Raw genomic sequence first — 15,936 nt, forward strand, 5'->3', positions numbered from 1 at the left:
AACTGAGACAAACAGGATTAAGTGACTTGCCTTGGGTCACACAGCTAGTAAGTGTCTAAGGAAAGATTTGAACTCAGGGAGATGAATCTTCCTGACTCCAGTCCTGGCACTCTATCCACTGCACCACCTAGCTGTTCCTTGAGCATGTGGAACTGTGTGCTTAAGACCGTACTGCAAGAAGACTAAGCTAGATCAGCTATAATAAAGAACTCACCTAGAAGATAGAAGTATGAACAATATAGTGATAAAGGATGAATGGTCCAGAAAAAATGAATATGCACATTTGTACTATTTATCTTCCAAGCCTATATAAAGATGTACTACATCTTTATTTCTGCATCACAGAATCTCTTTTTCTTTCAAGCCCCTGCCCAAGAGTCACTTCCTACATGAAGCCTTTCCTGATCCCCTTCCCCAAGTTGCTAGTGTCCTCTCATATACAATTCCTTTGTATTTATTTTGTATATAATTTCTACATATATATGTACTTGTTACCTCTCAAATAGAATGTAAAATCCTTGAGGGCAAAGACCATTTCATTTTTGGCACCTAGAATAGGACATGTAAAATAGTAGGGACCGAATAAATTGATTGATTGAATATGAACATGCAAAGTTGGGGCTGGCAGATTGATAGTTTCTCTAAGCTACCTCCCAAGGAAAAGGAAAGCTCCCAGTTGACATTGGCTACAGGAGCGTGTGAGTGCCATATTTTCTTTATTGCCATCCCTGCAGGTGATGGAGAGCACCAATTGGACCAGTGTTTCCCACTTCATTCTCCTGGGGATTTCCACCCACCCTGAAGAGCAGATCCCTCTCTTTGTTCTCTTCCTCTCCATGTATATCATTAATGTGTCTGGCAACTTGGTCATTATCATGCTGACCATTTCCACCACTCACCTCCACACTCCTATGTATTTCTTCCTTGGCAACTTGTCCTTGGCTGACATCGGCTTCACCTCCACTATTGTCCCCAACATGCTATTAAACATCTTCTCAGATACAAAGACCATCTCCTACATTGGTTGTCTGACCCAGGTATACTTCTTCATAAGTTTTGCCGCTATGGAAAATTTCCTTCTGGAAGTAATGGCATATGATAGATATGTTGCCATCTGTCACCCTTTCCACTATCCTGTGGTCCTGACCAGGAGAGTGTGTGTTCAGATGGTAGCCTCTTGCTTTACTCTTTCCCACCTCCATGCCCTGCTACATACCCTGCTCATGACCAGATTATCCTTCTGTGCTAACAACCAGATCCATCACTTCTTCTGTGACCTCTATCCCCTGATGAAGATCTCTTGCTCCAGCACCTACATCAATACCCTGGTAATTCAAACAGAAGGAGTCATCATCATCAATGGGGCTCTGACCTTCATCATCATCTCTTATTCCTGCATCATCTCCGCTATCCTCCATATTCCTTCAGCCATTGGTAAGTGGAGAGCCTTCTCCACCTGTGGATCACATCTAACAGTAGTGGCTATATTCTATGGGACACTTACTTGGGTCTATTTTCAGCCCTTAGCCAGCTATTCAGTGGCAAAGGGATGCATTGTAACGGTTATGTACACTGTGGTAACCCCCATACTAAACCCCTTCATTTATAGCTTGAGAAATGGTGGTGTGAAGGCTGCCTTCAGAATATGGCTGAACAGAATATGGTACTCAGGTCTCAGATAAACTCTCAAGACAGCTTATTTTGATGAAAAGAACACTGTGCTCAGGGTCAGGAGACCTGGGATCAAATTCTAAATCTTCCCTTGATTTCCTCTATGTCTTTGGACAAATCACTTCTCCTTTTCGGGCCTAAGTTTCCTCATCTGGCAAATGAGGGAATTGAACTATATGAGTTTTCTAGTCCATTCCAGCTCTCATAGTCTATGAGTTCATATCCTGACTCTGTAAATCCTCCCAGAGAGGCTGGGGAAATAGTTTAAAGAGTCATTGTTGTTCAGTGGGGGGGGGGGGTTTGGGGGGAGCTTACTATCAATGGTGGGATGATCCTTAAATATTGCTGTCTAATTCTCCAGTCATTACCTTTTCCATTTGTATTCATTAACTTCTGGTTTCTAGTTTCTAAGACACTTAATCTTCTAAGAGACAACAGGAGGGGGCATGGCCCAACATAAAAAGGACACTGCCCCAGAGCTCCTGCTGAAGACAAAAAACATGCCATTTCTTTAGCAGGTACAAGCTTTAAATAAAAAAAATAATTTTCTGCCATTAAAGAAAAATGTTTTTATAAACAATAACACCTTCTTATAATTAAAATTATGTAATAGCAGAAAATCAAATTGACCACTGCTTATTTCATTGTACCCATTATTTCATTAGGATGGATATACCTGTCACCATAGGATATAGATTTAGAGCTAGAAAAAACCTCAGAGACCATCTAGTCCAACCTCTTTCCCAAATTTATAGGTAGGGAAACCGAGGCCCATGAGGTTAAGTGACTTTCTCAGAATCACACAGGTAGCAATAGAGGAAGATTTTGAACACAAGTGCTTTGATTCCAAATTCACTGCTTCCCTTTCCACTATGCTGTGTTACCCTTCGATTGAAGTTAATCACATTCCATCCATGTCATCTCTTCCTTGAATTTCTCAACCATGTCTTTCCATAAATCCTCCTTAGTTAAACCACCAAATATTCCAGGGTTCTTCATATGAATCTTTTAGTATTTTGTGGATTTAAGAAAAATTCATGGGCTATTTCCTACAGATACATTCCTCTTCCTTTTACACTCTTGCATGGCTTGAATGATGATTTTTACTGCACTTCTCGTACACAGACCATCATACACTGTAGCTACATCCCATCACCATGCACCTTTCTGTTGCTTTTCACATCACTTGCAATTTTGATTATCCTGAGATCGTAGAGTGTCCTAATTTTCAGCCCCATCAAATTACCAGGACATTATTCATTTTAAAACAATGGCCTCTGGAATCAAGACATAGATTTGAATCATGGAAAGTGCTATACAATTTCCAAAATGTAAATTGGTCGCCACTTTTATCCAATTCTGGGCTCAAGTCATTGCCCATTTGTAAGACAGATGTACAGATTGACTAACACTAGAGACTGACTCATTTAATTGAGTGTCACAGCATAGGCAGAGGCACTAGGTGGCTCACTGGCTAGAGCTCTGGGTCTGGAATCAGGAAGAACTGAGTTCAAATCTGGCCTCAGACACTCACTAACTACGTGACCCTGGACAAGTCACTTAGCCTCTGTTAGGCTTAATCTACTGGAAAAGGAAAGGGCAAATCACTCCAGTATCTTTGTCAAGAAACCCCATTCAGAAGTCACAAAGAGTCCAACACAACTGAACAACAACATGGCATGGGCATTTTGCTTTCTTTATCTACTTGGATTTTTCCCATGTAGCATTACTAGGTCATTCTCTTTTGAGTGGCCTTAGATCTCACAGATATGGCCATAAGGTATAGTGAGGGGTTGATAAAATCAGCATAATATCATCAGACAATTGGAGCATTTGAAAAATCTGGATAGGAAATCCCTTTTCCACTTGGAATTTGCTCAGGAGATCCTCCATGCAGTAGGGTGATAATCAGAAGAATGTTGGAAAAAATTATATTCATGGTTGCATGTATCTGGAATTTTGTATGATCTGAACATATGCTTGGAAAATGCCAGAAGAGAGCCTTTTAAGTTATATTTTCTCCATAAGGTCAAATGTATTTTTGTAATAGGCAAACAATCACGGCAGGATTTGGGGTTCTTTACACTTCTCACTTGATTGTGTGAAGATGTGCTTTACTTTCCTGTTCCCCCAGTAAATAGTGCCTTCCCCTTCAAATTGCTTTTTTATCTATTTCATACTTATTTTGTATATGATTATGTACGTGTTTTTTCTCCTGACAGGATGTAAGTTGTTTGAGAGTAAATCAAGGTAGAGAGTGCTTTATCTTTGCTTTGTATCCCTAGCGACTTAGTACAATACCTGCTTAAAACATAATTTTATTTATTTAACAATTTCCCAATATTTAACAATTATTTATTTAACAATAAGCAGGGGCAGCCGGGGCCCAAGGGAGGGAAGGGGCGTCCTTCCCCTCCCCTGACACACCCACTGCCCGGAATTAAAAAACAAAACCAACTAAGGGGTAGGAGAGCAGCTGGGACAGCGACGGGGGAAGGGAAGCCATGGGCTGGAAGGGGCAGCAGTGAAGAGAGAGATCATGCATGTGCTGGGGGAGCCCCGAGGCAGCGGCGGCTGTACAAATGAGGCGAGGAAGTCTGTGTCTTCCACATATGTATGTATGTATACATGTATAAATAAACAGAGAAAAGGTGAGGGTCTCTTCTTTCCCCTTCTCTGCTCCTGCCGCGGTGGTCCCAGCTTCTCTTTCCACAGATAAGGGGGGAAGGATGAGGGCTCAATTAAGTCATCACCAAATTGCAGTAAGACCCACGTCCATCAGCTCCTGGATCTTCTGGGCGATTACAGAGTTCTTTAAGTGTTCGCTGAGTGTTGCGGGTCCTTCTGCATCTGCTCCAGGATGAGCCACATGGCCGTGTTACTCATTATCTACTGCACCTCAGGGTCGGCCATGGCTCGCCGCTTCACGAACTCAGGGTTGTCGTGACGGTTGTACTGGGACATGACACATCTCTGGTAGCCATCTGCTGCCTCTTTACAGTTGGAGTCCAGGTCTAGAGCCTTCTGGTAGACGTCCATAGCTTTCGTATAGTCCTTCATGGCTTCGAGAAGCCGCTTTCCGGGTGTATCCTTTGATGAAGGTTGGCTCCAGCTGGATGCATTCCTCACAGTCCTTGAGCGCCAGCTGGAACTCCAGAAGCTTGGTGTAACAGGCTGCGCGGTTGCCGTACAGCTTGGCATCCTTTGGGTTCCTTCTGATGGCTTCTGTATAATGCTTCATGGCCTGAGGGTAGTCCCCCTTCTGGAAACACTCAGTGCCTCTGTTCTTCTCCTCCAAGGCCAAGTCTGGGTTGATGTAAGCCAGCCTCTCCTGCTCCTTTAGGATTTTCTCAGCCTACTGGCATTTCTTGAGGACATCTGGGAACTTGTTGTAGAAGTGGATGGCCTCCTTGTATTTCTCCTCTTTGAAATACGAGTTGCCGATAGTCCTCCCAATTCTCTCTCCCCACCTCGATGTCCTTCTCACAGAGCTCTCGGCACTTACTGTAGTTACCCTATTCGAAGTACACCACTGCCTGATTGGTGATGTAGATCATGTTCGTAGGGTCCAAGTCTTTGGCTCGGTCGTAATGCTTCAGGGCCGTGGCAAAGTCTTTCTTCTTTTGGAATCGTTCCCCAGCTCTTTTTCTTTCAGAGCCTGCTTTCTGTTCTCAGGGAGATCTTCCTCCCTGAGCTCGGGCATGGCCTCCTTCTTGGGGTAGCGGGTGGCGGTGGGGACACCACCTCCTCCTCATCATCCACGCTGCCCAAATCCACGCCGGGGAGCACGCTCAGTGTGGTCATAACACGGGGGTCCTGCAACTTCGTGCCCAAATCTGAGGGTTTGTTGCGGAGCTGCTCGATCAGCTCCTTGTAACTGGGGTCATTCAGCAGGGCTGTCGTCCGAGAGTCTTTCTCCAACTTCTGGTACAGGTAGGGGGTGTTGAAAGGGTTCATGAACTCCCTCTCGGCCAGCCGTGCCTCCATGTTCTGCAGCCCCTCCTTGAGCTGGGAGTTGCTAGCTTCATGCTTTAGACCCTCCTCGTAGGTCCGCTTAGCTTCTTCAAACCGGTTTAAGAACTCGAGAGCGGCCGCCTTCCGGGAGTAGCCCTTGCCCTGCTCTGGCTTCAAGTCCACGGTCTTGCAGCCATCCTCGTAGGCCTTCTGGTAGTCTCCCTTCTTCGCGTACGCAGCAGAACGGTTGCTGTAGAGCACATGGTTCTGGGGGTCCAGTTTGGTGGCTTCTGAGTAGCACGTCAGGGGGCATCGTCGATGTTGCCAGCACTCAGGGCCTTGTTGCCCTCCTCTTTCAGCTCATTCACCTGCTCCACGGAGCGGGCCGGAGCCGAGGCAGCCGCGAATCCGTCCGGCCCCCCCCCCCCCCAATTCGCGCCCAGCTCCCAGCCCTGTTTCAGTTAACACTGGCCTCCTTGCAGTTCCGCAAACTAAACACTCTATCTCTTGGCTCTAGGCATTTTTTCTGGCCCTCCTCCGTGACTGTAATACTCTTTTCTCTACCGTATCTACCCATTGCCCCCCCTGGCTTCCTTCAAGTTCTGGCTGAAATCTTATCTTCTACAGGAAGCCTTTCCAAACTCCTCTTAATTCTAGTGCCTTCTTTTTCCTAATTATCCTCAATTTGTCCTATACATAGCTTGTTTGCTTGTTGTCTCTGACATTAGATTGTGAGCTCCTTGAGGGCAGAGACTGGCTTTTGCCTTTTTTATATCTTCAGCACTTAGCACAATGCCTTATACATAATAGGTACTTAATAAATGTTTATTGAATGGCCACTGAAGGTAAATGCACTAGTTGGAGCATCATGAGCTAGAGTTTTAGGAATACTGGTGCACTCTGCATCTTGAATCCAGGGTACTAATCTTCCTGAGGATCCAATCTGTGAGTGTGAGTGAGAAGTTTGGAGGGGGAGAGGGAATTGTAACCCCAGAGGGACTACTCCGTAATAAAACCTTTGGTTGTAGTTCCATTATCTACTATTAGGTAACTGAATTTGATGAGTTTTTATGAGTAACTCGTATATTATCAGATTGCTTTGTAAAAAGCTTACCCCAGTTACAGTTCTGCCAATAGTATGCTTAGGTCCATGAAGTCTCACCAACACTGAATTTTCTTTTCTGACATTTTTTATCCCAGCTTGTTCTTGTCTCTTGCTCCAACCCATCAGGGACATTTCCCACTAATCCAACTGAATCATTGGCAAAACATCTCTTTTTTTTCTTTCTAATCCTCCTACTTTTGAGTACAGTTTCGTGCTTTTGACCCCTGTTTCACCTCTCATCCCAGTTCTAATATTTGGCTTCTTAGTCCCTTTGATAGCCAGCTGTTCACAACTGGCAAACATAACTTCTAGGCCATTAACCACTAACTAATCACAACTAGTGGTAAGATATGATAGTTGGGGATGGTAGTTGTAATGTGGAGGAGATGTAGAAGATTTATCTCTTAGCCAAGGACTTGTTTTTAATGGCCCAGGTAATATGGGAAGGGAGTACCCTACATGTCTCTGAAGTCTATCTATACAGAGAGTTCAACTGTCTATGTTGTGAGATTGGAGGGGTGCCAGGCAATATGTGCCGGACTACTTAAATATTTTCCTAGGAGCCTGTTGTTTCACTTAAATCCTTAATTATAGGCATTTCTTTAGCTTTAGATATTTTGTCCCCTATTAAGATGTCAACAGCCTCTGAGTAGTTACAAATTAAGCATTATCAGTTTGTCATGATTGACATTAAGGTAAACTTAGATACAAAATCCTGGGCATGTTCAATTTTTTTGGTAAGAAAGCAATTACCAGTGAAAGGAATCTTTAGCTCCTCAGTAAACAAAAATGCCTCGAATGAAACTAGACAAATCATTTTTATAGACAAAAGGAAGAGCATCCAAAACCTAGAAGGCAGCATCACAGATAGGGAAAATTGATTACAAAATCTGCAAAATCATAGATGGGAAAATGATATGACTGGCTGGAAATTTGGAATGCAGGGCTAGTAACCACCTCTCTTTCCATCTTGTCATTATGGAAAACTCATTTGGTGGTGTCCACCTGCAAGGCTACTTAGTGTCACAGCAATAACAGACCAGACTCTTTGATGTCCACCTGCATGCTTCAAGGATAATAGATTTCCTTGACACAAAAATAGAACAGCTATTAGCAGGAAAACTGAACTTCTAAACTTAAGTAAAAGAGGAAAGCTGAATTTATAAACTTATATGATCTTAACTCAGAGACAAGGAAATGTGACTTAGGCAGTATACCAAATATGATTCAGAATAGAATCCATTACAAAAATGGACACAATATCAATTTTATTTTCTCTAGTTATTTATACTGTAAAGTGCCAAACCCCTCTTCCTTTCGGAGCCCTCCACAACATAGAGAAAAGCTATTGACAAGATTTTTCTATCACTTTCATTTCCAAACATATCTCTTCCCACCCTCTTTAAGCAGTGGCCCAAGCTCTTATCAGCTGTGCATAGGATAATGCAAGTGCTGAGAATCAGACTCAGAGATGCAAGCTTCATACTGAGCATACATCATAAGTTATATTGGGAACAGAGATGAATTTTGGATCATCTGGATGAGGAGCTTCTGAGAGCCATAGCAGCTGGTGAGATGGAGGGAGAATGAACTCTATGCAGCTAATATAGAAATATGGTTTGCAAGATTTCACATGTATAATTGATGTCATATTGCTTGCCTTCTCAGTGGGGCAGGGGAGGGCTGGGAGGGAGGGAAAGAATTTGGAACTCAAAATTTTAAAAGAATAAAATGTTTAAAATAGATAATATTTTTTAAAATCTAAAAAAAAAAGGACTTGGGCTATGACTTAGGTGAAGCCAGGGAAGCCAGGAGGAAGAGATGAGGAGGGAGGGTGTTCCAGGCAGGGAGGACTAGTATGTACAAATGGTCAGAGTCTGGAGACACAGATGTGGTATAAAAGAAGGTACACCATATCTCTCACATAATAACTCATCTATTTGTACAATTGATTTTTTTGTACCCAAGCACAGAACTTTAAATTTCCTCCTAACAAAGTTAATTTTCTGAATAAGTAAATTAGTTTAGGCAGAATTGTCATTTTTATTATATTGACTTCACCTAACAATGAGCAATTGATATTTTTCCAGTTGTTTAGATCTGACTTTATTCACGTGAAAAAGGTTTTATAATTGTGTTCTTTTGGTTCCTGGGTTTGTCTTGGCAGGTAGGCTCCCAGCTATTTTATATTGTTTGCAGTTATGTTAAATGGAATCTCTCTATCTCTTGCTGCTGAGCTTTGTTGGTCGTATAAGAAATGCTGATGATTTATATGGTTTATCTTATATCCTGCAACTATGATAAAGTTGTTAATTATTTCAAGTAGCTTTTAGTTGATTCTGTAGGGTTCTATAAGAATATCATCATATCATCTGTAAAGAGTGATAGTTTTGTTTCCTTGTTGCCTATTTTAATTCCTTTGATTTCTTTTTCTTCTCTTATTGCTATAGCTAACATTTCAAGTACTATATTGAATAATAGTGGTGATAATGGGCATCCTTGCTTCACCCCTGATCTTTTTGGGAAGGCTCCTAGCTTATCCCCATTACAGATAATGCTTGTTGATGGTTTTAGATAGATACTGCTTTTCACTTTAAGAAACACTACCTTTATTCCTATGTTCTCTAGTGTTTTTTGGGGGGTTCCAAATTCTTTCCCTTTGTCACTCCCCACCTATCCTCACTGAAAAGGCAAGCAACTCAATACAGGTTATACATGTGTACTCATGCTAAAGACTTCCATAATAGTCATGTTATGAAAAATTAACTGTATTTCCCTCCATCCTATCCCACCCCCCACATATTCTATTTTTCCTTTGACCCTGTTCCCCCTCAAAAGTGCTTGCTTCTGATTACCTCCTCCCCCAATCTTCCCTCCCTTCTATTGTCCCTCCTCTCTTATCCCCTTCCTCCTATTTTCCTGTAGGGTAAGATAGATTTCCATGTCCAATTGAATGTGTGTGTTATTCCCTCCTTAAGCCAAATGTGATGAGAGTAAGATTCACTCATTCCCTCTCACCTTCCCCTTCTTCCCCTCTACTGTAAAAACTTTTCCTTGTCTGTTTTATGTGAGATAATTTAACCCATTCTACCTCTCCCCTTTTTCCTTCTCCCAGTATAATCCTTTCTGACCCTTTAATTTTAATTTTTAGATATCATCCCTTCATATTCAACTCACTTTGTGTGTTCTCTCTCTCCATATATATGTGTGGGTACACAAATACATACATACATATATATAAACATATATATTCCCTCCAACTACCCTAATACTGAGAAAGGTCTCATGAGTTACAAATATCTTCTTTCCATGTAAGAATGTAAACAGTTCAATTTTAACAAGTCCCTTGTGATTTCTCTTTCCTGTTTACCTTTTAATGCTTCTCTTGAGTCTTGTATTTGAAAGTCAAATTTTCTATTCAGCTCTGGTCTTTTTATCAAGAATACTTGAAAGTCCTCTATTTCATTGAATGTCTATTTTTTCCCCTGAAGGATTATACTCAGTTTTTCTGGGTAGGTGATTCTTGGTTGTAATCCTAGTAACTTTGGCCTCTGGAATATCATATTCCAAGCCCTCCAACCCCCTAATGTAGAAGCTGCTAAATCTTATGTTATTCTGATTGTGTTTCTACAATACTTGAATTGTTTCTTTATGGTTTCTTGAAATATTTTCTCCTTGACCTGGGAACTCTGGAATTTGGCTACAATATTCCTAAGAGTTTTCTTTTGGGGATCTGTTTCAGGAGGTGATTGGTGGATTCTTTCCACTTCTATTTTACCCTCTGGTTCTAGAATATCAGGGCAGTTTTCCTTGATAATTTCTTGAAAGATGATGTATAGACTCTTTTTTTGATCATGGCTTTCAGATAGTCCAATAATTTTTAAATTTTCTCTCCTGGATCTATTTTCCAGGTCAGTTGTTTTTCCAATGAGATATTTCACATTGTCTTCTATTTTTTCCATTCTTTTGGTTTTGTTTTATAATTTCTTGATTTCTCATAAAGTCTTTAGCTTCCATTTGCAACATTCTAATTTTTAAGGAATTATTTTATTCAGTTAGCTTTTGGACTTCTTTTTCCATTTGGCCAATTCTTCTTTTTAAGGCATTCTTCTCTTCATTGGTTTTTTGAACCTCTTTTGCAATTTGGGTTAGTCTATTTTTTAAGGTGTTATTTTCTTCAGTATTTTTTGGGTCTCCTTTAGCAAGCTGTTGACTACTTTTTCATTATTTTCTTGCATCACTCTCATTTCTCTTCCCAATTTTTCCTCTGCTTCTCTTACTTGCTCCTCAAAATCCTTTTTGAGTTCTTCCATTACCTGGGACCAATTCGTATTTTTCTTGTTGTCATTCCCCAGTTGATAAATGGTCAAAGGATATGAACAGACAGTTCTCAGATGAAGAAATTAAAGTCATCTATAGTCATATGAAAAAATGCTCTAAATCACTATTGATTAGACAAATGCAAATCAAAACAACTCTGAGGTACCACATCACACCTATCAGATTGGCCAACATGACAAAACAGGAAAATGATATATGTTGGAGAAGATGTGGGAAAATTGGAACACTAATGCATTGTTGGTGGAGTTGTGAAATGATCCAGCCATTTTGGAGAACAATTTGGAACTATGCCCAAAGGGTTATAAAAGTGTGTATACCCTTTGACCCAGCAATAGCACTTTTAGGGCTATATCCCAAAGAGATCATACAAATGGGAAAAGGACCCACATGTACAAAAATATTCATAGCAACTCTTTTTTGTGGTGGCAAAGAATTGGAAATTGAGAGGATGCCCATCAATTGAGGAATGGCTGAGCAAGTTGTGGTATATGAATGTGATAGAATACTATTGTGCTATAAGAAATGATGAACAGGCTGACTTCAGAAAAGCCTGGAAAGACTTGTATGGTCTGATGCTGAGTGAAGTGAGCAGAACCAAGAGAATGTTGTACACAATAACAGCCACGTTGTGTGATGACTAATATTGATAAACTTAACCCTTCCTGGCAATACAAGGATCTAAGACATCTCCAGAGGCCTTGTGATAGAAAATGCCATTCACATCCAAAGAAAGAACTATGGAAGTTGAAATGCTATTTTTTTTCTTCTGTTGAGTTTTGTTTCCTCTTTCTGATGGTTCCTCCTATTGGTTTTAATTTTCGCTTACAACATCACTAATGTGAAAATATGTTTAATATGAATGTAAATGTATAGCCTATATTAGATTGTGTGCCATCTTGGGGAGGGTGGTGGGAGGAAGAGGGAGAAAAATTTTAAACTCAAAAGCATATGGAAGTGATTATTGATAAATCAAAATAAATTAATAAAAAATAAAAATAAAAATAAAAAAGACTATACACGTGCAGTCATGCAAACATATTTTCATATTAACCATGTTGCAAAAGAAAATACAGACAAAAATAAGAAAAATAAAGTTTTAAAAGTATGCTTCAAACTGCAAAAAAAAAGCAAAAAACAAAAAACAAGATGGTATGACCAAAGGTGAGGTGTTTACTCCTTTCCTCCTTTCCTGGCCTGTGCTCTAGAGTATAAGTGACCACAATCATTCTTTTCTGCCTTGGAACTGTGAGGAGGATTCCCTCTCCACCGCTGCCGCAAGCTCCACCACACCAGCACTCCTTCTCACCTCAGGGCTGCCACCCAGCACTGCAACCCAGATACAAGCATGGGCAAAGCAAGAGGTTCCCACCTCAGTGCCAGCCAAGAGTCCCTTGCAATCCCCCTCTGATAAGCCACTTGATCCCCCCACTGTCTGTGGGCTGAGAGCTCTGGAAGCAGCTTCCAGCCTGGGGCTGTGCCAGGACTGGGGCCAGACTGAGCTCTTCTCTCACCCAGGTCCAACAGACTTTTTCCTACTGACCTTCTAATTTGTCTTTGGTGTTTGTGGGTTGAGAAGTCTGGAAACAACTACAACTGCTAATGATTCAGTCCCCCGAGGCCTGCTCCAGGTTCCCTGAGGCTTGGTCTTTGCCTGTGTGGCCCATGTTGAACTGTGTTCCTCTCCTAGCCTGTCACAACAGACGTTTCCCATCAACCATCCAGGTTGTCTTAGGCTGGAAATTTGTTTCACTCTTTTTGTGGGTTCTGCTGCTCTAGAATTTATTTAGAGTCATTTTTACAGGTATTTGAAGGGGTTTGGGGGAGAGCTCAAGCAAGTCACTGCTTTTACTCTGCCATCTTGTCTCTGCCCCCTGTTCTTAATAGCAATGGGTGCTGCACTTTCTCAAAAACTTTTTCAGCATCTATTGAGATACTCACATGGTTTCTGTTGGTTTTGTTATTTATATGGTCAATTATGTTGATAGTTTTCCTAATATTGAACCAACTGTGCCCTCCTGATATAAATTCTACCCAGTCATAGCATGTAATCTTTGTGATATATTGTTCTAATTGCCTTGCTAGTATTTTGTTCAAAATTTTTGCATCAATATTCATTAGGGAAATTGGTCTACAATTTTCTTTCTCTGTTTTAGCTCTTCCTGGTTTAGGTATCAGCACCATATTTGTGTCATAAAGGCAGTTTGATAGTACTCCTTCACTTACTTTTCCAAATAGTTTATATAGTATAAGAATTAATTGTTCTTTAAATGTTTGGTAGAATTCACTTGTGAACCCATCTATACCTTGAGATTTGTTCTTAGGGAGTTCATTAATGGTTTGTTCAATTTCTTTTTCTAAGAATGGGTATTTAAGCATTCTATTTCCTTATCTGTTCATCTGGGTAATTCATATTTGCATAAATATTCATTGATTTTGCTCAGATTGTCAGATTTATTGGAATATAATTGGGCAGAATATATCCTAATTATGGCTTTAATTTCTTCTTTATTGGTGCTAATTTCACCCTTTTCATTTTTGATTCTAGATATTTGGTTCTTTTCTCTTTTAAATCAAATTAACCAATGACTTAGCTCTTTTGTTGTCTTTTTTTTTTATAAAACCAGCTCCTAGATTTTATTAATTAGCTCAATAGTTTTTTTTTTAACTTTCAACCTTATTAATTTCATCTTTGATTTTCAGGATTTCCAATTTGGTGCTCAACTGGGGATTTTTAATTTGTTCTTTTTCTAGTTTTTTTAGTTATATGCCCCATTCATTGATCTGTTCTTTTTCTATTTTGTTGATGTAAGAATTTAGAGAAATAAACTTTCTCCTAAGTACTGCTTTGACTGTATCCCACAAATTTTGGTATGCTATCTCATTTTTGTCATTCTCTTTAATAAAATTATTGATTGCTTCTATTATTTGTTCTCTGGCCCACTTATTCTTTAAGATTAGATTATTTAGTTTTCAATTAATTTTTAATTTACCTTCCAACTGCCCCTTGTTGAATGTAATTTTATTGCATTATGATCCTAAAAGAATACATTTAATATTTTTTTTATTTCTACATTTGATTTTGAGATTTTATACCCTAATTCATGGTCATTTTTTTGTGTAGGTACAATATGCTGCTGAGAATAAGATATATTTCTTTCTGTTCTCATTCAGTTTTTTCCAAAGGTCTGTCATATCTAACTTTACTAATTACTAAATTTACTAATTACCTACTTAATTTCTTTCTTGTTTGTTTTTTATTGGATTTATCAAGTTCTGAGAAGGAACAGTTAAGGTCCCCCACTAGCACAGTTTTACTGTCTATTTCTGCCTGTCGTATATATGTATATGTATATGTATATGTACACATGTTAGTATGTATATACTATATATGTATATATACTATATGTATGTACATATATAAAACTAAATATTCTAAATTTTAAAATCACTTTAAGATCATTGAAATGATTGTCATAGACAATTTCAGTCCAGGAGAACTGATGATGAAACATTCTTATGCTGTCAAATAGTCACTATATCTGTAGTTCTGTTTAAATATTTACCTTCATTACATGGGAAAGTTCACTGGGGTGGTAGTGAAGAGGAAATGATTGGCCTATAAAAATAAAAATATTAGTAAAACTTCAAAAATAAAGTTAAACTCCATTTGGTATCTTAGTCTATGAGGTACCACAAATAATAATAAGAGCCCCCATACTTTCTATTAGGGTCTCCTCATGGGCAGACACTGGCTACAGGCTCAGACATAATACCAGATGTCCCATACCCAGACACTAGATTATATTCTTGGTCATAACCTCTTCCAAGTGTCTGACTAAGAGTGTTAATGACAAGTCTTTAAGATCTCCACTCCAGATCAATGTCACTATGGTATCCCTGGAAGAACCATAGCTGAGGCTGCTACAATTTATTTATAATTATAATAATAACTCCCACTTATATAACACTTTAAGGTTTACAAAGTGATTAATATGTTATCTCATTTGATTCTCACAACAGCCTTGTGGGATAAGTATTATTATTCTCACTTAATAGATAAGAAAACTGAAGCTTGCCCATAGTTACACTACTAGTGAATGTTAGAGATGGAGATGGGATTTGAATCCAGGTCTCACATGATCCCAGGTCCAGTACCTTTTATAATATACCAAATTGCCTGTTCTTTATAAGTGCTGGACTTAAGGGTGAATAATGATTTAATCTGGGTTTCTTCCTTCTTAGATTCCAAATTTAGTGATAGTACATTGGCAAAAATGTTTTTCATTCTAGGCACATGAATCATCTGGAGAGAAAAATGTCAAATAATAAAAACCCAGTAAGTATGACAAACTGAGAAGAGACAGGCTTCTATAAAGTAAACTAAATTCTTGTAGTGCTTTTATCCATGACTTAATACTTAATTCCCTTCAAGATTACTGCTGGTCTCTAAGGAAAACATTGACAGCAAACATCTTATGGTCTGTCACAGCACAATCCTCCTCCAACAACATCAGCTGGCAGGTTCTCAAACCAAGCAACGTGATGACTTGGGCTCTGACCCTTCCTCCCTTCCTAATAAGTTTTGAGTTAGAGCTACCCAAATATCCACCCCCAAAATATTTATCTCCTTAAAGAATGAGCAGAGTAAGATTGAAAGTCACTTCAAGCACCATCAAAGTTCTTTTCAGTGATTGAAAGGGTCCCTCCTACTCAGCATTCAACTTATACAATATCCCCTTTCTTAAAAAGTGTGCAAGGGATTTCATCAGTTAACATAATATGGGATGAATCATTGGTAAAAATTTATTGTCAATCACTGGCAGAACCCAGATTATGTGATAGGTACATAGAGTAGATCCATTCAT

At 39.5% G+C, this 15,936-nt stretch overlaps 1 protein-coding gene and 1 pseudogene across 1 annotated transcript; one reads left to right on the plus strand and one right to left on the minus strand.

Moving 5' to 3' along the window:
• The first annotated feature begins 737 nt into the window (after nt 1-737).
• On the plus strand, nt 738-4,257 carry LOC114046996 (olfactory receptor 1Q1-like). The gene is made up of 2 exons (XM_027867640.1): nt 738-1,663; nt 4,140-4,257. The coding sequence occupies exons 1-2, from the start codon at nt 738-740 to the stop codon at nt 4,255-4,257; spliced, it is 1,044 nt and encodes a 347-aa protein (XP_027723441.1).
• A 163-nt stretch (nt 4,258-4,420) lies between these two features.
• LOC114046997 lies at nt 4,421-6,853 on the minus strand (annotated as a pseudogene).
• Between the last annotated feature and the right edge of the window lie 9,083 nt (nt 6,854-15,936).

The sequence above is a fragment of the Vombatus ursinus genome, unplaced genomic scaffold (assembly GCF_900497805.2).
Source record: "Vombatus ursinus unplaced genomic scaffold, bare-nosed wombat genome assembly UNPS02014786.1, whole genome shotgun sequence".
Taxonomy (NCBI): Eukaryota; Metazoa; Chordata; class Mammalia; order Diprotodontia; family Vombatidae; genus Vombatus; species Vombatus ursinus.

What these genes read in the sequence shown, in the direction of transcription:
- LOC114046996 (XM_027867640.1), top strand. Translation starts at nt 738, where the DNA reads ATGGAGAGCACCAATTGGACCAGTGTTTCCCACTTCATTCTCCTGGGG. An exon ending in ATATGGCTGAACAGAATATG is followed by an intron (nt 1,664 to 4,139) that starts GTACTCAGGTCT and finishes ACTAAGGGGTAG; the next exon opens with GAGAGCAGCTGGGACAGCGA.